The following is a 21,415-nucleotide window of genomic DNA, read 5'->3' as shown; positions in this document are numbered from 1 at the left end:
ATACTGACGGTTATTGGCATAAACCCGTCTTACTAAGACGTCCCATATATTTTCTATAGGATTCAATTCCGGAGAGCATGCCGGCCAGTACATAGTTTTGGTCGCATTGCTCACATGAATTCGTCCGTTATCCTGTTGGAAAGTGAAGGGCATTTCCCTATTTTCCTCAAGAAAATTTTTTTGATTTCTTTCTAATAATCGTATGTATTGGGTGCTATCCATTTTTTATGATGTGAATTGTAAATCAAGCGCGGTTTTTGAGGTAAAAGCCCCACATACCATCACTGAGCCTCCACCAAAGTTGCGCTTACAAAAATAAATAAACTCAAAATAAATTTTACCATATATTATAGAAAATCGCCATTAAAATTTATTTTTTCTAAATACAAGAAAGTTATTTTTCAAGCCAAGGAAATTTTTCTAAAATCAAGAAAGTTTTTTTTATATATAAAGAAAGCTTTTCTTAAATGTAGGAAATGGTTACCATGAACTAAAATCACCCTAAAAATAAGAAAAAATGCCCTTAAATTAAGAAATTATTTTCTGAAAAATAGAAAGGCTGACAAAGGCAAAGTGGTTTATTATAAATAATTATTTTTTTTTAATTTACACCAGAATATTTACCACACCGATCAGGCCAAAGCACCCGGCATTAATACCAGTGAGGTAAATTTGACATGTTTATTACTTGACTATTTTACCATTTTAGTAATTATACTATTCTATGTATATAAATGATTGATTTAGAAACCATTTTGGCGAACAGTAAACGAACTTCTGCAGTAATAAATTACTTCAAAGAAACTGGTCAACTTACCAACGAATTTCGAAAGATTTTGAGTGGAATAATTGCTGAACATTATGTGTTTAACAATCAATCAATCTGTGCTCCTAAAAATCTCTTAAGATATTCAGGTTCTGTTTGAATCTGAAATTAAGGTATTACATTTATATTACATTTATTTATTTCATACCAATATTAATTTTAAATAATTTTATAGGAAACATATTTCAAAAAAATTTTTGCCAAGAAATCAGGAGGTCTTTTATACAGAAAAATCTTTAATTTAAAAGCCAAGGCAAAGGAGCAGTCTGCTGTTCAATTTAGCGGCACTTCAAACGTGGAAAATATTGCCCGAATCCAACTGATTTGGACGAGGATGAGCTGAACGCGAGTAAACAGTGGCTTATGTTTAATATGGAACCACGAAAGAAGGTTGATGAAAAGTGGCCTGTCGACGACTGCATCACATAGCAAGATTATTGAAGAATTTCATATACTTAAGCAGGCATTCGGACACGAATTGGTAATTTTATAATATATATATCTAATGATTTAATTCTATTGACTTTATTTCAAAACTAAAATTTGTATTATTTTCAGATTGTTGCAAACTACCAAAAAATACATTCTAAGGACGGTGACACATTTGTTGTAAAATGGCAAAAATTTAAAACAGTGGTCCTCCCGCTTTTTTTGTCAAAAATTAAAGAAGTCCAGAGTATAAATTTACTTTAAACATTCTCTAATCAAAGCGAAGGTAAGAAAACAAAAAACTTTACAAGACTAAGCTTTTACTTTACGAGAAAATATATTAAGTGTCGTTTTCTAGTCCGCATGTTAAATTTAAAGTAGTCTTTAAACCTTGAAATCGTATGGGAATTTAGAGTTTTACACTAAACTTACAAATCCTTTTTTTTGTTAATTAAATCTTTTGTTGTTTATTACACTGTGTTACAAAATTAACAGGTAACTTATTTTCCTTGATGTATACCTTAAAATTGTATTCGCTTCGAAGGATTCTGAGGAAGAGGATTTTAACCAACTTTAAATCTATTTTATAGGCGAACGGATTCTTGTTTTGTTATGCAGTCATAACATTTTAAAAGTGCATCTCTTTTTTTTTAGACCCCATACTCAAAATAATCGTAGGATTTTAACGGAATTATAAACAACAAGGGAGAACGCTATAGTCAAGTTCCTCGACTATCAGATACCCTTTACTCAGCATAAGGGACCAAAGGGAAATGGAGTTATGCAAGGAGCAAAGCGAGATTTAAATACGCCACCTACCGGCGGTAGACAGATTTAGGCGTTATGGGCGTTAGAGTGGGCGTTGCAAATTTTTTTTGGATTAATCGATAGGTATTGACGAGACCAATACATTTCAGTTAAAATTTTTATATCTAGCATGAAAGTTGTGGGCGCCACAGGCTTGGGCGGTTTGTAGGCGTTATAGTGGGAGTGGCATATTCGCTTAGCAAAATTGCGCTGCGTACAAAGCCACGGAATCTAAATCTGAGAACCCGATTCTCTATCCTTGACTCCGAGATATCCACGTTCATACTTACGATTTTTTAAGTTTGTGGGCGGTTTGTGGGCGTTAAAGTGGGCGTAACAAACTTTTTTTCGGTCAATCGATAGGTTTTGATGAGAACAATACATTTCAGTTAAGATTTTTATTCTAGCATCAAAACTGTAGGAGCCACAGTTTTGGGCGGTTTGTGGGCGTTAGAGTGGGCGTGGCACTCTGCTGAAACAAACTTGCGCTGCGCAGGAATCTCAGGAATCTGCATGCCTAATCCCAGTATTGTAGCTCTTATAGTTTTCGAGATCTCAGCGTTCATACGGACAGACGGACATGGCTAGATCGACTCGGCTAGTGATCCTGATCAAGAATATATATACTTTATGGGGTCGGAAACGCTTCCTTCTGCCTGTTACATACTTTCCGACGAATCTAGTATAACCTTTTACTCTACGAGTAACGGGTATAAACATAGTGTTATCAAAGTGTTGAGTAATTAAATACAGATTTTTCAAATGTTCTAAGCAGGTATTATTAACAAATACTATTTACAAAAGTAGACAATACATTTTTAAACTTTCAAAGTAAAGAAAATATACACAAACAAAATTTTGCTTGACATTTAAAAAAAAATCATATATGTATGTATATGCGTGTTTTTTATTATCACAAAATTATTATAGCGTTTCCGACCCCATAAAGTATACATATTCTTGATCAGGATCACTAGCCGAGTCGATCTAGCCATGTCCGTCTGTCTGTCCGTCCGGATGAACGCTGAGATCTCGGAAACTATAAGAGCTAGGCTATTGAGATTTGGCGAGCAGTGCCACGCCCACTCTAACGCCCACAACGCCTTAATCTGTCTACCGCCGGTGGGTGGCGCATTTCAATCTCACTTTGCTGCTTGCATATCTCCATTTCCCTTTGGTCCCTTTCCCACTCGACTATAGCGTTCTTCCTAGTTTTGTTTAAAAAAATTCACGATTTTGAATAAAGAAAAAAGTGTTTCATTTTAAAAATAACATGTCATAAAGCCAAAGTAACAGCCATAAAACGGAATGTACGGCAAAATTTTTGGTGTGGATTTTCGATGTCCCAGTCGTAAATGACAGCATTCCAGCATGCGTTCTTTCATAATGTGGCATCAAAAAGCATGAAAGTTGTGGGCGCCACAGGCTTGGGCGGTTTGTAGGCGTTATAGTGGGAGTGGCATATTCGCTTAGCAAAATTGCGCTGCGTACAAAGCCACGGAATCTAAATCTGAGAACCCGATTCTCTATCCTTGACTCCGAGATATCCACGTTCATACTTACGATTTTTTAAGTTTGTGGGCGGTTTGTGGGCGTTAAAGTGGGCGTAACAAACTTTTTTTCGGTCAATCGATAGGTTTTGATGAGAACAATACATTTCAGTTAAGATTTTTATTCTAGCATCAAAACTGTAGGAGCCACAGTTTTGGGCGGTTTGTGGGCGTTAGAGTGGGCGTGGCACTCTGCTGAAACAAACTTGCGCTGCGCAGGAATCTCAGGAATCTGCATGCCTAATCCCAGTATTGTAGCTCTTATAGTTTTCGAGATCTCAGCGTTCATACGGACAGACGGACATGGCTAGATCGACTCGGCTAGTGATCCTGATCAAGAATATATATACTTTATGGGGTCGGAAACGCTTCCTTCTGCCTGTTACATACTTTCCGACGAATCTAGTATAACCTTTTACTCTACGAGTAACGGGTATAAACATAGTGTTATCAAAGTGTTGAGTAATTAAATACAGATTTTTCAAATGTTCTAAGCAGGTATTATTAACAAATACTATTTACAAAAGTAGACAATACATTTTTAAACTTTCAAAGTAAAGAAAATATACACAAACAAAATTTTGCTTGACATTTAAAAAAAAATCATATATGTATGTATATGCGTGTTTTTTATTATCACAAAATTATTATAGCGTTTCCGACCCCATAAAGTATACATATTCTTGATCAGGATCACTAGCCGAGTCGATCTAGCCATGTCCGTCTGTCTGTCCGTCCGGATGAACGCTGAGATCTCGGAAACTATAAGAGCTAGGCTATTGAGATTTGGCGAGCAGTGCCACGCCCACTCTAACGCCCACAACGCCTTAATCTGTCTACCGCCGGTGGGTGGCGCATTTCAATCTCACTTTGCTGCTTGCATATCTCCATTTCCCTTTGGTCCCTTTCCCACTCGACTATAGCGTTCTTCCTAGTTTTGTTTAAAAAAATTCACGATTTTGAATAAAGAAAAAAGTGTTTCATTTTAAAAATAACATGTCATAAAGCCAAAGTAACAGCCATAAAACGGAATGTACGGCAAAATTTTTGGTGTGGATTTTCGATGTCCCAGTCGTAAATGACAGCATTCCAGCATGCGTTCTTTCATAATGTGGCATCAAAAAGGTGTTCCGGAAGTGATGAGTCTGTCCATTCTTTTTACACGGCTGCGGGACAAAAAAGAATGCACCCGTTGCATGCTTCTGGAAGCATATATCTGGAATGCACCTGGAAGTAACAAACTAAACACATTCTGGGTGTACTCTTTTTTAATGCACCTGGAAGCAACATACTAAACACATTCTGGGTGTATTCTTTTTTAATGCACCTGGAAGCAACATACTAAACTCCTTCTGGGTGTACTCTTTTTTAATGCACCTGTAACATGTACCCAGGAATGCACCTAGAAGCATTCAAAAATAAAATATCTGGAAGTTTTCCCCAGGAATACATAAAACTGGATTTCAATTTCATATTTCTTTTTTATTTCAATGTTCAAGAACGCAACTAATTTTTGATCGGAGTCTCTCCCCTTCTGTACGGGGCTTTGCTGCTTCCTTCTTGTTGATGTACTTTTATCATTTACGCAGTTCAGTCCTTGGTGTGCCCATTCATTTTTTGCGATTCTGAAAGATATAAAGCAAATTGAATATTATATATTTTGAAACATGTGTATATATATTACAAATATGCAATATATTTATTTTGGCACATTAACACTGTTGTATTTACAATTTACATACAAATAATTATTATTTTATTTATTTAATTTGTTTTTAGTTTGAATGTTCAATGTACATGTACTGTGTTATGTTCATATTGAACTGTGTTGTGTTCATATTGAACTAAATTATCTACACTTTGCTTACCTGTGAAAATATTGATGTAAAATTGGTGGCAGAAAGCAACAAACTTTTTCAAAACACGAGGCACGAACTTCACTTTTCAGAACTAAAAATGCAAGAGACAAGAAAAACCGCGCGCTTCCTTGCATATTCCCTTTTGTCTTTATTATTTGTTTGTCAAGAGAACAGTACCGAAAAAAGACTATTGTAAAAAAATGGGCATCGGCAACCTTCGGGTTTGAGTTTGGTTTTTTTACATTCCCTCTAAAATACACCTGGATGCACTATATTGAAATACACCCAGATGGCACCCAAAAGACTGCCCCCAGCACGCACATTGGCTAGTTAAATTTGCATGCGTGCTGTTTTGCGTAAAAAAGATACGACCCAGAACTATTTGTTTCGGAATACGTTCCCGAAACGGGTGTTTGGGCATGTTTCTAAATGCATTATTCTGAAACACTTCTAGAAGGCACCGCAATAGAATGCACCCAGCACGCACATTTGCCTTGGAAAATTTGCATGCGTGCTGTTTTGCGTAAAAAAGGTGCGACCCAAAACTATGTTTTTTTAAAACACGTTCCGCAACTTACGACTGGGGTGGATTTTCGATTTTGCTAGTGTGCGTTGTCCGTGTAAAGCTCTTTGGTTGTGTTGGTGAATCATTTCGTGTGGTCTGCTGCAATAAGGGCTCAATCTCGCATTTGACTAACGCAAGGTGTCAAAGTCCTGTAGGCCAGGGGTCTAGTCGCTCAACCACGGGAATTGCAGGTTGGAGTTCAACTCCGACTGGGGACAACTTTTTTATTTTTATGCAACCGGTCTTTTATTTAAACAATTAAATTAAATTAAACCTCAAGCCGATATTTTGTAGGTTATATTGCTAAGGAATCAAACAACTGCAAAAGATGTGAAGCGATTATTTTAAAACAGGGAGAAATGTTAAGTTCGCCTTCCGAAATTTTTGTTGCAGAAAAAAATGTCTGTAACAATTTGGAAAGTTAAGTGCTCCTTCAGATATATTTTTTAATGTATGTAAAATACATATCAACGTTTATTTTTAACAATAAAAAACAAGAACACATTAAACAGTTTATAATGAGTAAATGTGTACCGTGTACTGGAGAAAGCGATTTTTCATCGTGGTTTGATGAAAATGATGAGTGCTATTCACATAAAATGCTTATGTTAGATAAATTGATTAGAGTTTTGCTGTATAAACATTGTAAGTGGCAAGACTCCCCAGACAAATGTAAAACTAGCAATAAGCTAAATTTACTTCGTCATAAATAAATAAATATCTGGGGATCTTTGAACAGTAAAGCTCAAATATATTTATCGAACATTTGCATTTTATATGGAAAGCACTCACCATATTCATCAAAATATAATGAAAAATCCTTTTCTCGAGTACACATTACGCTTTGATTCAAAGTGAATTGCTTATTGTGTTCATGTTTTTATTGTTATTAGATATTTTTTTAAAACCTTTGATATGTAATTTACACAAAATAAGATATATCTATAGGAGCGATTAATTCCTAAAGTCCCAGTTGGTACATCTAAAAAAACATAAAAAAACTTTAAAAAAGTAAGAAAAACTAAAAAAAAAAAAAATTAATAAAAAAATCTTAAAACTATATCAAAAATATTAAAAAAAAAAATTGTCAAAAAGTACAGCTAAAAAAATATTAAAATAAAAATAAATATTAAAAAAAATTAAGTTGAATCCAGCCTCAGAGTGGACTCGAACATGGAACCCAAATCCATTATCCACGGGTCATTAACATACGCAGAGCGCCACAGCCCGCTTATAATCCGCATGAGCAATGCGTTTTTAAGATCGATTCCTTTTCGTCAACATAATTCAAGAATCGACAATTGAGACAAAAATTGAATTTTGACTTTTTCACAGCGCGAAGTGTCGTGAGCGAGATAGCAAGAGAGAGGGAGAGAGAAGGAAGCAAAGCAACGGCATTCTAGAAATAGATTCCGTGTAAGGGTTGCTTTGCAAAAATTAGGCCGCCTGTGTACACTTTCTTACCCCTAGTTACGCATCTTGTTATTCTATGGTCTTTGGTTTTAAGTTAGACCAATTTAAATATAACTACATTTATTTTGTCAAAATGGCGCCCAAGCTTACGACCTTAAGCCTACACTGGTCGGCATATGTATTTTGACAAAATAAAAGTTAAGTATACTCATAACTTGAATTTACTTCTTGTAAACTATAGGCATCAATGGAAAGGTAATTTCAATGCCGTTTGAATGATACAATACATTTCTTTACCCATTCAGTACTTATTGAAAAGGACGAATTTGTGTAAATCAACTTTGAAGTTAAAAAAAAAAACTTTTTTCCTCGTCTTGAAAACTTAAATTTTTTGATGCAAAAAGTTTCTTCAAACAAAAATAATAGTAACTGCAAAAAGAATTTTTCAAAAATCATTTTTCTTATATTTTTTATGAATTTTTGAAAATGCTTAAAAACAGGCATTTGAGCCATATTTTTGTCTTTTTCATACAAATTTTTTCCGACATTGTCACCTTCAAAAATTCATAAAAAATATAAGAAAAATGATTTTTGAAAAATTCTTTTTGCAGTTACTATTATTTTTGTTTGAAGAAACTTTTTGCATCAAAAAATTTAAGTTTTCAAGACGAGGAAAAAAGTTTTTTTTTTTAACTTCAAAGTTGATTTACACAAATTCGTCCTTTTCAATAAGTACTGAATGGGTAAAGAAATGTATTGTATCATTCAAACGGCATTGAAATTACCTTTCCATTGATGCCTATAGTTTACAAGAAGTAAATTCAAGTTATGAGTATACTTAACTTTTATTTTGTCAAAATACTTATGCCGACCACTGTAGTACTCAGATCGGCTAAGAGTTTCACTAGTCGAAAAATCATATTCTATGTAGTGCGACCGAATTACTCCATGTTAAGCAGCTGGGCTTGTTTTATTGACAAACGTGAAAATTTAAGGTTTTTAAAAAGACGAACCTGCTGATGCACAAAGAAATACTAATAAATAGATTGCTCAAATGATTTTTTTATTTATGATAGTTAAACTACTGTTTAAGGCTTCCTTCTTTTGTCACGGATGCTTCTCCGCGCCGTTTGCAGTCCAGCTCCGATTCCCAATATGCCAGCATGGGCCTTGAGGGAGTTGGAACCAGATTGGGAACGGGGTTGTTCCGCTGATGCCGCAGGATGTCGCCAGCGGCTCCTCCAGCTGACCATGTAGTGACCGAAGTCCCACTCGTCCCGCTCATTCCCACTGGGCTTCTCGATTGGATTATCTCCAGCTCTTCCGTTCTTGTATGGATTTGCCCTGTTGTGGTATTGCTGTGGGTGAAGTCCCACAATAATGGACAACTTGGGAAGCACCACTTCTGCACGAACACACCGAAAGTTGAAATTTTTTTATTATTTGCGCGGCGGCTGACGGCGTTCATCAAAATTTATTCGCGAAATATGGTATTTGTTCTATTTCCTCAGCTCATCTGAGTACCGCGCTGAAACACAGACCCGACGAAAGGCGTTAGCCGCCTATTTGCCTCTCGGTTACTTTTATTGTTAGCTCGCCGTTTGTATATTTATATTATTATTATTATGTAAATGTATTTTAATATGTTAACAGAGTAGCAGCTATCTTGTGGTCGAGGCACTGGACCTAAGCGTTCCATTTTTAATTGCCTAAGCGACAATTAAAATAAGGTTTTATAACGTATATGTTCTTGTAAAATCTACCGTAATCTACTGCTATCCACTGTCAATCGATGGGAATCGCAATTGAAATTGGTTAGCAGGTGAGTCATACCCCATTAGTGGGCAAATCGGAAACCTGTATATCTTATCTCTGTACTTAACACAAATGTTTAGGAAATGTTAACAAATAGACTAATGTTGGTTTGAACCCAAAATAACTGTTGGTGGGGAAATGTCCGACGGTAGCATCTCGCTCTCTTTCGTGATTGACTTGTATTTATAGTTGCAACTATCTTTCTCTATTCCATGCATGGCTCACCAACGTATCTGGATCTCCAGCCGGCAACTGTTGGACCGCCAGGACTGGATGTTGGTCTAAAGTAGACCAATAATTTGATTGATGCTTACAACAAAAACTTCTGATATCAAATCAAAACACCTCTTAACGAGGTAAGGGGTCGTGTTTTCGCACCTTCAACATACAAATGTAACATATTCATTTACTTGGCAAAATTAAAGAGTGCGTTATTGTTGTAAACTTAAACATATATCACCTAAATAAGTTAAGCGTAACTCAAGACATATCTAAAAACACGGAGCTAAAAAAATTTCTTTAAAAAAAATGTATCCATTTAAAATATTTTTCACTTCTTTTTCGTGATCTGGGGGTCCATTTCTACCAGGAACTACCATCATCCTTAATTCCTTAATTAATACGCCACCAAGCCGCTAGGGGCGCTATAGGCTAGTGGGCGCTGTAGGCCAAGTTGCGCTATAGAAGAAAAAGATAGGAAGCGCTATTACTAGTCGTGTTAGTGAAAAAAGCAGATCTTCGTTAAGCATATCTCCATCCCTCCTGCACTCCTTTAAGCTGAATAACGGGTATCTAATAATCGAGGCCATCGACTACAGCGTATTCTTTTGTTTACATTCATATGTGAACAGAGTAGCAGGTATCTTGTGGTCGAGGCACTGGACCTAAGCGTTCCTTTTTTAATTGGGTAAACGACAGTTAAAGTAAGGTTTTATTACTGTTATTACTACTGTTATCTACTCCTATCCACTGTCAATCGATGGGAATCGCAATTGAAATTGGTTAGCAGGTGAGTCATACCCCAATAGTGAGCAAATCGGAAACCTGTCTATCTTATCTCCCAGGGAGTGTACTTAACACACATTTTTGGGAAATGTTAACAAATAGACTAATGTTGGCTTTGACTCAAAATAACTGTTGGAGAGAAAGTGTCCGACAGTAGCATCTCGCTCTCTTTCGTGATTGACGTGTGTTTATAGTTGCAACTATCTTTCTCTATTCCAAGCACGGCTCACCAACGTATCTGGCTCTCCAGGCGGCAACTGTTGAACCACCAAGCCTGGATGTCGCCGTAAAACTGTGTCTTGTGGCTAAAACCGGGGGCATGGAGCAGGGCGCACAGATCGCAAAACGGAGAAGTGGAGACCAAGCGATAGTAGCTGCGCCACCAGAAGTAACTGACATACTCATCCGGATCCCCGCCCACGAAGCTCAGGTGCTGAGCCAAATCCTCCACGGTCTCGAAGCGATTGGCATCGATGTACGAGTGCGGGGGAAGGATCCGTGAGTAGTCCGCACCACCGAAAACCACGGGTATTATGTTCCGGTGCAAAGCGTCGAAAAGCTTCTCCGTCACGTAGTCGTCGCACAGCGAGTTCTCAAACGCCAGGTAGAACAAATAGTCTGTGTCCAACATCTCGTCGCAGTGTGGATCCCCTCGGGCGCATCTAAAATTTAATCAATATATAACTAAATATTAGTTTTAAGGTATTTAGTAGCAGAGCTCATAGTCTTAAGTTGGGTCAAAAACATCATAAATTTAAATTACAAGAGTTTCTATTTGTGTCACAACGTACTTCTTTCCATTTTAAGGAAGTTTGTACCTCCTATATGTTTGTTTAATACTCAAAATAAAATACAAATACAAAGATTGTTGTTAAATTTGTACCGACTTGACTCTAGTCTCTATCGTCAAAATCGAATGCATATTATTTATGTGAATAGTTATAAGAATGCCCACACAGAAATCCAAAAAGGTTGATGACTATAACTATAAATAAAACTATTTATTCTTTTATTTTTCCTGAAATTGTGTCCACGTTTCCGAAAAAAGAACATTTTTATTTTCGCTTCTTAAGTCGCATGTAGTGCCGTGTGAGTATTCTAAAACTCTATACTTCAAGAAAAATCAAAACAACCCCTTTTTTGTATCAGGTACTAGTATGTATATATATATAACAAAAATATCACTCGAAAATCAAAATATGTATTTACCATTCTGGCAACAGTCAAAGCGAACAATTTTGTCTGTTCACAGCAACCAAATCATTCACTAAAGGAAAGTTTTGATATTAACATAGAAACCGTTATAATGAAAATATTTATGTTAACTATAGTAATATAACAAGAGTGCGAGAAGGTTACACCTCGCCTATAGAGCCACCTACCCTATAGCGCCACCTAGCCTATAACGCCAACTAGGCCATAGCGTCCCTAGCGGCTTGCTGGCGTATTAGTGAAAACAGATGATTTGCTGCATGTGGAATGCAATCTCGATTGCATTTGCACAATATGGACTATTATTTAATTATAACTTGTTAATGACTGGTCCGATTTCAATATTTTTTGATACCCTGCAGGAAGCTAATGAATCTGCACGCCAAGTCCCAACATTCCAACTCACAGTTTCAGAGATCAGCGTTCATACGGACAGACGGGCATGGCTAAATCGGCTCGGCTAGTGATCCTGATCCAGAATATATGTACACAGATACTTTATGGGGTCAGAAGCGCTTCCTTCTACTTGTTACATACTTTCCGATGAAACTAGTATACCCTTCTAATCTACAAGTAACGGGTATAAAAATTTATGTTTAGTTGGCAAATACAAACAAAGTGTATTAAAAACTCAAATTCTTGTAATTTGTATTTCAGAAATGCAGTTTATTGCCCTCTGCCGCTTATAAATTGAACGCTAGCATGTGGAATGTTTTCAGCGCCAAATAATTATTTTATTGCTATTAGCAAATTTATAAAGGATGAGATTTCCATTCAGGCACTTTTTAGGTCAACAGTGACGCCACCAGATTTTTCACAAGCTAAGACCGTTTGGACCCTTTTAAGTATTTATAACACCTTCCTCGCATACGTTTCTTTGACTGTATACATATGTACATTTTTTAATAACCAATTTTGGCAGGTCGATGCTCCTAAAGGTGTTTTCTTACATACATAATGTGCGTTTTGATGCAAAAGGTGCCAGGTCAAGAAGAACATAAGCTGGAGGTTGGTCATTTCCTTAAGATGAGATCAATTGCTGAGTTCCGAGCCGATTGAAGGCCTGCACGAACAACAATTTCCTTAAAACGGCGCCAATGCAGTTTAAATGCATTTCCTTCTCAAAAAAATCCGGAAATGCCAAGTACAAAAAATCACCTAAACTCATAAAACACTGGAATCGATTTGCGTGTGCGTTCCGAATTTCCGCTGCAGCGAGTTTTAGCGACTAGGGAATAAAACCGGAACCGTTTTCCGAAATAAATGGATTCAATAACAGGAACGGATCCATTTTAATCCTTTCTTCTAAGATGCAAAGTGCATATGTACATGTCTACCATGCAGAGCCATTCACGTTCTACGATTCACCACTGCTCAAAAACTGACACACATTGAGCACCTTTTAAGCGTTTTCTCACCTGAGGGTTCCGCATTTTCCGTAGATATCCACGTCAAATATTTCCTGAAGCCTATTGGCCAGGGTCTCTCTTTTTGACAGTGTTTCACAATGGGATACGAACCAAGCGGCCGTTTTCGTTTTTCCGGACCAGAGATCCCAAATCACAGAGTCGTTAAAAGACGCTGGGCGTTTCCTCCAAGGTGGACTCACACTGGGCGCCACCACGGCATCCGTTTCAGTGTCTATAAGCTGCCCGTAGGGCCAGACAACATCGGAGTCAAGGCGATAGGTCATGGTGAGGTTGTAGAACCCAAACTCGTCGTCCAGTCGGTGCTTGGTCTCTCCGGGCGGTTCCATTAGGGCGAAGACGTAGGCCTGGTGGGGACTCCTCTGTAAGGGCACTGGTCGGAGAAGCGGAAACATTTCCGCCGCATGGAAGACAATGGCGTCGTAGAGCTCCACAGCGGGCAGTAACTCGTGCTGGTTGCTAATTTCGCACTGGTAGACCGGGCACCGAAGCTCATCCCGTAGCTGCTGCGGTCCCATAGTGTCCCAAGATAGCTTCCATCGAGGATCCCCAAAGAAATCGGTCCACAGAAGAATGGTGCGGGTGGCTCGGCTCTTTTGGTTTTCCTGGCGTTCTAAGTGATCCTGCAGGATTTCGTACTGATTGAGGAGCGGCGACTGGACCACCCTGTGGAGGATCACCAAGGTGCCGACCAAGATTAAGAGGAACAGCAGCAGGGCGCCGCGCGTCCCACAAATCAACCGACCCGATCGAACAGCCATCGACATGTGCCCAACCTGGCCAGATAACAACCGCCAAGTATTCCACAGGTACAGTGAAATCTGCCTATATTCCATAATTAATGACCGTTATCTATACAACCCCAGGCTTTGGAAAAGTGAAAAAAATATCAATTTTTTTATTGTTACAAAACCAACTTTTAAGTCATATATAAAAAGTTTTAAAAACAACAATATAACAGAATTATGTGCAGCAAATTCCACTGTAGTAATAATCGTAGTACCCTGGCGAAAGGTGCGAGTCCGATAAGGCCGTCCATTATTGATTGCCGGTCCGATAAGTTTGGGAAACTCACTACTTATAACTCACACTCTTACCTGGCTGGATAAACATTGGGCTAGATTAGTGATACCGGCCCTGTAGCCCAACCTTCTGAAACTCCAACTACAGGTACTCCAACTCCTTACATGGCTAGCGACTGACTGAGCTTCAGACAGCGGTTCAGGAAATCTGTGACCAAACTGAAGAGCACAACAAAAATAATGACTAAGCTGGTCCAAAAGATTCATTATCACCCAGCAACTAAAAAAATTAAAAGGGCTCTGACTCAGCCGGTGGGAAATGCGAAATCTTAAGGCATGGTGGCGTTCGACTCACCTGGGGAAAATGTACCAGGTCTTCTCTGGCCACTGAACTTTCCCTGTCAATTGCAATGGAGCCAAGCAATCATTTACAATTATTCTAATGCACTGCCCCTTGGGTCGATAGCGGTGGGACGTGCTGGAACCTGAATAAATGGCTCATTGTCATGAACACAAATTACAACAATTGCCCGAATTCGAGAATACATACATATTTATATTTACCTGTTGGTAAACTTCTAGGACTATAGTTAAACCTTTATAAGGGTCAGTAATTACCACTCGTTTCGCTTGGCAATGGCTTTATAGGTTTTCGTATTTATGTACTGCTAAATTCAAGTTTAATCTGCGACGGCTATAATTCTTTATATAAAAATATTAATGTTTTTACTCAAAATATTTTATTGGACGCTCACTGAAAAACATTTCAATTTAATTAAAAGGGTACAGGTAGTCTGCGCATTAACTAAAATTTAACATTTTCACAAAAAGAACAATACAAATGTGCTTAAACGTTTTTTTATTTTATTTCTTTTTAAAAATATGTATACCCTTGCAGAGTTTTTTATTATTTCCGTCAGAAGTTTGCAATGCAAACTATAAAGTTTACATACATATTCTTGATCTATCCATGTCCGGCCGTCTATACGTTTCTACATAACCTAGTCTCTTAGTTTTTAAGCTTTAGGGATAAAACCTTCTCAAAAGTATTTTTCTATTGAAAGTAGTTATAAGTCAGAAGAAGCAACTTTCAGGGGTGCCACAAAAATCGCAGAGAGCCCATTCAGCGTAAGTTTCATACGTGCATCAATATACATTTTACAGGACTTAGCGCTGAAGTAATTTTTGTTGCTGTTCAGTAAAAAAAAATTTTGTAGCATGAAAATTGTAGGCGCCACAGGCTTAGGTGGTTTGTGGGCGTGGCATATTCGCGTAAAAAAAACTGCGCTGCGCACAAGACTACGGAATCTAAACCTTAAATCCCAATTCTCTATCTTTGATAGTTTCCGAGATATCCGCGTTTATACTTACGATTTTTTAAAGTTTTTGGGCGGTATGTGGGCGTTAAAAAGGACGTGGGAAACTTTTTTTGGGTCAATCGATAGGTATTGATTACATTTATGAGTTAAAATTTTTATTCTAGCACTTAAACTGTAGGAGCCACAGGCTTGGGCGGTTTGTGGGCGTTAGAGTGGGCGTGGCACCATGCTGAAACAAACGTGCGCTGCGCAAGAAGCTCAGAAATCTACATGCCAAGTCCCAACTAGCTTTCGTAGTTTCCGAGATCTCAGCGGATAGACGGACAGACGAACATGGCTAGATCGACTCGGCTAGTGATCCTGATCAAGAATATATAATCTTTATAGGGTCGGAAACGCTTCCTTCTGCTTGTTACATAGTTTCCGACGAACCTAGTATACCCTTTTACTCTAGGAGTATATACGTTTTAAAAGAATTAGTTTTAGCACTAATATTGAATCAAACAAAAACACCTCTTAACGAGGTAAAAAGTAGTGGCGAACGCGCCCTTAAAAATTTCTGATATCAACAATTGTGACGAAAAATTATATTACATTCGATAAAATAAATAAACTATATTAAATTTATGATTTCGGCCCGCAACAGTAAATATTTATTTACCTACACTAAAATTTTCTGTTGCAGCGTGCCGAATACATAAATTTAATATAGTTTATTTATTTTATCGAATGTAATATCATTTTTCGTCACAATTGTTGATATCAGAAATTTTTGTTAAAGGCGCGTTCGCCACTACTTTTTACCTCTTTAAGAGGTGTTTTTGTTTGATATCAGAAGTTTTTTTTGCACAAGAGTTTAAGTACCCCAATACCATGACTAGGAGTCGTCCCCATATGGTTTGGCTATTGAAAAACCAAACACACAGATTCGACCCCTAATCTTAGCTGAACGCCACCTTAAATTAGGCACAACAAGTTTTATCGCTTCAATTACCTATTTCAACAGCACAAGTTTGGAATCTCAAGGGCTGTATAGTTTCAGATTCCAAAAGAAATCTGTCGTTTCTTACATTTCCCGCCGAACAAGCGGGGGGTTTCCAAAGTGGTAGAACAAATAGATCAAGTTTTCTATTTCGATTAGCTTCAAGCAAGTAAAGGACCCTAAAACCATAACTGATTTTCCGTGTTTTGAGTGTTTTGAATCAAAAGTTGAGGAATCTCAAGGGCTATATGATTTGAAATTTAAAAATAAATCGTTCGACTCAATTTTGAGAAAATAGTCATAAAGTGGTTTTAAAAAATAGCTTTTTGTCATAACTCTAAATCTATTATATTCAGACAATTTTAATATATAAAGAGTAATTAGCAAATTAAATAATCTTTTCAGAGATATATAGCACGTTTTTGTAGCGTTAGTTGTTTAGATACTATAAGCATTTTAATTCTGGCTTTTTTTCCGCTAATCTAGCGGGTTTTTCCAAAGGTCGTAGAACAAACGTTTTCTATTTCAAGCTACTTTATACACCCATAGGGTTTACAAAACCCTAAAACTAAGATGGGATGCATACAAACCCACAAGAAAATCTTGTTTTTTGAATTACTTTTGAACGGGACATCGGATTTCAACAAATAAGGTGTCATTCGACGCGTATTCTCAGTAAGAAACTAGCTAAACAGCTGGGGCTTTTATCCCCACCGTATCCAGAAGCTCCAATTTTCTAAATTTTTACTTTTACACTTTCACCGCTTTTTCTCCCAAACAAATCTATATTTTGAAAGTCTTGGTATGCAATCTTCTTAGTTTTTGCGATACCTTTTGATTGGGGTATCACTCGTTACGATCGGACCATAATGGCAGATTTTCAATACTGCGGCTATATATAGTAGTTGTCTTCGCACGCTCTCTTGCGCGCTTCGCCACTACGTGTACTGCCGTCCACAGTGATTTATTAGTATTAGCACTTTAAATCTAAGTCGTAATATAAATGTTTTCAGTGTATATTCAGCTCCCGATGTGGACCTTAATACGTTCGAGCTAAGCTTTATAAATATTCGAACTTTTGCTTCTTCATTAAACGGTGCTTCTTTGATAGGAGGTGATCTTAATGCTAAATCAATAGTTTGGGTAATCTTTTTAAAAGGGCTTTAGTAAACTCGGAATTTTCCTGTAACAATAATGGCTCGCCAGCTTTTTCAATACATCCCAACTATTCATCTGCTATTGATTTATCTTTAGTAAATAGAATCAACTACAGTTTTAATTGGTCCGCAATCAACACAAAAATAACAAATAGTATTAATTTCCCAATAATAATTGAAATTTTCAATAATAACTCCATTTCTGAACATAAAATTTTATATAAGAAAGTTATCGGATTTTTCGAAAATTCATCTCAACTCCTCACAACCTGTACAGTACAACTAAGAACATTGTTTCTAAAAACACCTTAGATATCACTGTGGATGGCAGTCCACATAGTGACGAAGCGCACCAGGAGGGCGGGCGAAGGCGACTACTATATATTTACATGAGTCGTTCTTCGCCCGAATAAAAAATCAGGAGATTTTTTATATTTGTTGGTTATTCTTTATTAGAACGTTGGAAAAAGACTAATTGTATGTTACAGAATTGGTTAGAATGAAACCTCGGTTTGCGTCTTAGAATTTACTGTTAGTGCATTAGGTGACGCAATCGCAAGTGGATGATGCGATCGCCACTTCTTTGTTTATGTTTACATAATTCGGTCTTATTAGATTTTGCGATCTTATTGGATTTTTACGTTTATGGAATTACGTCATTGTTCAAATTCGGACTTAATCAATTTTCTTTGTTTGTTTGCATTGCGGGATCTCGAGCTTCTGTATCGTTTTTAATCAAAGCCGAAATTGGCGATTCTGTTTTTTGCTGTAATCGTTAGAAGGGTATTTTGAAATACTTTGTACGCCTTTCTAAAAAAAATTGTCTAAATACCACCGTTTTGAAATTATGGGCCAACGTTTTTTTTATTTATATTTTTTAGCTTTTTTCTGATTTCTCAAAATCGGCTCTAACGATTTCAAATTAATATTTATATTTATTTATTTAGCCCTTGAGATTCCTCAACTTTTGACATACGACACATTGTTGTAAAAAGTTATTAATCAACAAAAACGACTTTTATTCCTTCTATGCGTTAAAAACTTTTGACGTAAACTAAGTTTGCACTCTTTTCAAACATCCGATTACACTGTGAAAAAATCTTTCAGTGTGCGCTCCTCAGAATTGCATGCGAAATCACAACCTTTACAGCGGAAGAAATTAATAATCACTATTGTATTCATTTTTAATTTAAACGTGACTTCTGATCATGGAATTGAGGTACACTAATGTGAAAACTTACATGACTGTGGACGGCAGTCCACTTTGTGACGAAGTCCACTTCATCACTGCTGTGGTACTACTAAGAAGTGGTACAACAATCATAAGATATTGCAAAACCTAAAAGGATTGCATACAAAGACTGTAACAATTTTAATTTGTTTGGGAAAAAGATCGGTGATAGTGTAAAAGTAAAAATTAAGAAAATTGAAGCTGTATGGAAATGAATTTTGTGATTGATGTTTAAACAAAAACTTCTGATATCAAACAAAAACACCTCTTAACGAGGAAAAAATCTAGATATTAACTTTTGTGACGAAAATGTATTATACGATCTACTAAATAAATACAATTTCCTAATTTTTTTAAATTCGGTACGCTGCTATTCAATATGCTTAGGTTTAGCTGTACGATTTTGATAAAGCGTGCCGAATGTAAAAAAATTAAGAAATTGTATTTATTTAGTAAATCGTAAAAGTTGATATCAGAACTTTTGTTTGCTGAAGGTGCGATCGTCACTAGATTTTTACCTCGTTAAGAGATGCTTTTGCATGATCTCCTTACACTTCTAAGAAATATTGGGATGAATCATGTGATAGATTATTTAGATTAAGAAACGCTAGTCGCCAAAATTATTTTAAAAAAAATCTTTTTTTAAACAACTATCTTTATAAAGTAAGGAAATTGAATATGAACGCTCTATCTGACGCTTTGTCTAATTCAACATCACCAAAAGATATGTGGCTAAAGATTAAAAACCTTAAAATGTATAAACAAATTAAACCGGTTAAAAGCTCTTGGAACGAAAGGAATTTTTGGAAGGAATTTTTTCATCAAATAGCAAATAATCCAAATACCTCAAATTGCGCTCAAACCACGACTCCAACAAGCTGGGATCTTCCTAATTTTAGTCTTAATTTTAATTTAGATGATCTTATTACTTTATTGAAATCTAGAAACCCTAATTCAGCTAAAGGATTGGACAACATTTTATACAAAATGATTTTGTATCTTCTAATAATCAATCAGAAAATGTATTATCTCTTTTAAATGAAATTTTAATTAGCGGAACTATCCCTGATAGTTTGCGAAAATTAAAAGTGTTTACAATGCCGAAAAAAAATTTAGACGCCTCTATTTTATCAAACAATAGACCGATTTGCCTTCTTAGTATTTTATTTAAGTGCTTAGAAGGTATGACTAAAGTGCGGCTTGAATCTTTTATTCATTTTAATCACCTGTTACCTAATAGATCTTACGCTTTCAGAAAAAATCATCCCACCTTGCAATGTATTAATGTCGTAATAAATAATAAAGCAAGTCTTTAAGCAAAAAATTAAAGATTTTTATTAAGTAATAACCAAGAAATAGTTGTAAACAAAGGTGTATGTCAAATAGTTTTCTGTGTCCCATTCTTTTTAATATATATACTATATATTTTCGTTCCATCAACGACGAAAACTGTATACTCTTTCAGTATGCAGATGATTTCTTTTAGTGCGTTATGATGACAGTTTGCAAAAGCTAGAGATATATTTTAGAACTTAAGTTAAATGCTTTCAATAACTTGTGCAATATCAGCAACCTTACTTTTAATTCCAATAAATCAGCAATCATACATTTCAATAGAAGAAGGCTGCCTGCAAACATAATCTGTGATATATAGCAATATCAGAAGTAGAAAAAGTCAATTTTAGGTAGAAGACATTGATCAGATTATTTCTAAAGCCAATAAAACTAATATGTTTCTGCAAATGCTCAGTGGATTTTTGTTTGGTGTTTACCCAAATAAATCGCTTTCATTTTATAAAACCTTTGTACCCTCTAAATTAGAGTATTCATGTTTGTCTTTTGCTAATATTTCTGCTGTTGTTTTTAAAAAGATAAAAGTGCATATAAATTTTTATTTACGACGTGCCCTTGGTTTTATAAAATCAACTCCTATAAATATAATTTATAATTTAGCGTCTGAACTCCCCTTGGAATTTAGACAAAAATTTATAACTGCTAAAGAGTTAGCCATAATTTTTGCCTATGGTTTACCAGCAGCATCTCTTTTTATACCCGTTACTCGTAGAGTAGAGTTTGTTTCAGCAGGCTGCCCAACCGCCCAAAGTTGAGAGTAACTTAATACCGAAAAAAAAATGTACAATGTTATAGGCTCAGATAAACTTTGCCGAAGATTTAAATATTATAATAAGGTAACAGTGTATAATTCGTTAAGTTTGCGTATAAGGATGTATCAAACAAAAACACCTCTAAACGAGGTAAAGGCTCGTGACGATCGCACCTTCAACATAACAAACTATTGATATCAAAATTTGTGACGAAAAATTATTATTATTATATCAGTAAAACAACGTTTTGGGACAAACTGACAAGCAAAATAAAATTTTAATTCTAAGAAGTCCCCCAAAGTCTTGTTTTGCGTATAACTTTTGAACGGAGCATCGGATTTGGTATCGGATCGGATGAGATGTCATTCGACACGTATTTTGAGTAAGAATACAACTAGACTAAAAAACTTGACCACTTTTCCCTTACGATCTCAACAGATCAAATTTTCTAAATCGTTTCTTTTAAATTTTCACCGCTCTTTCTCCCAAGCCAATTGGTTTTACTTAAGTCTTTTACGATACCTTTTGATTTATGTATAGCTTGTTACGATCGGACAATCACAGTGGATTTTCATTTTTTTCGTGTATCTACGGTAGTTGCTTTTGCACACTCTCCTGGTGCGCTTCGTCACTACGTGGTTTTTGAGAGTGATTTTTTCTCCAAGAAAAACAGTGCTTTTCATTCTCGTAT

General features: G+C 36.3%; 1 protein-coding gene and 1 long non-coding RNA gene across 2 annotated transcripts; one reads left to right on the top strand and one right to left on the bottom strand.

Moving 5' to 3' along the window:
• The first annotated feature begins 806 nt into the window (after nt 1-806).
• LOC119556540 lies at nt 807-10,148 on the top strand. Its single transcript, XR_005219979.1, has 4 exons — nt 807-939; nt 1,002-1,307; nt 1,385-1,541; nt 9,510-10,148. It is a non-coding gene; the product is annotated as an uncharacterized LOC119556540 (long non-coding RNA).
• Nucleotides 10,149-10,182: 34 nt separating this feature from the next.
• Nucleotides 10,183-13,690, bottom strand: LOC119556539 (alpha-(1,3)-fucosyltransferase C). Its single transcript, XM_037868823.1, has 2 exons — nt 12,900-13,690; nt 10,183-10,931 (listed from the first exon to the last, which is right to left on the bottom strand). The coding sequence occupies exons 1-2, from the start codon at nt 13,673-13,675 to the stop codon at nt 10,496-10,498; spliced, it is 1,212 nt and encodes a 403-aa protein (XP_037724751.1). The 5' UTR covers nt 13,676-13,690; the 3' UTR covers nt 10,183-10,495.
• Nucleotides 13,691-21,415: the final 7,725 nt, after the last annotated feature.

The sequence above is a fragment of the Drosophila subpulchrella genome, chromosome X, assembly GCF_014743375.2.
Source record: "Drosophila subpulchrella strain 33 F10 #4 breed RU33 chromosome X, RU_Dsub_v1.1 Primary Assembly, whole genome shotgun sequence".
NCBI lineage: Eukaryota > Metazoa > Arthropoda > Insecta > Diptera > Drosophilidae > Drosophila > Drosophila subpulchrella.
This window is presented reverse-complemented; position numbering and strand designations above follow the sequence as displayed.

What these genes read in the sequence shown, in the direction of transcription:
- LOC119556539 (XM_037868823.1), bottom strand. Translation starts at nt 13,675, where the DNA reads ATGTCGATGGCTGTTCGATCGGGTCGGTTGATTTGTGGGACGCGCGGC. An exon ending in GGAAAATGCGGAACCCTCAG is followed by an intron (nt 10,932 to 12,899) that starts GTGAGAAAACGC and finishes ATTAAATTTTAG; the next exon opens with ATGCGCCCGAGGGGATCCAC.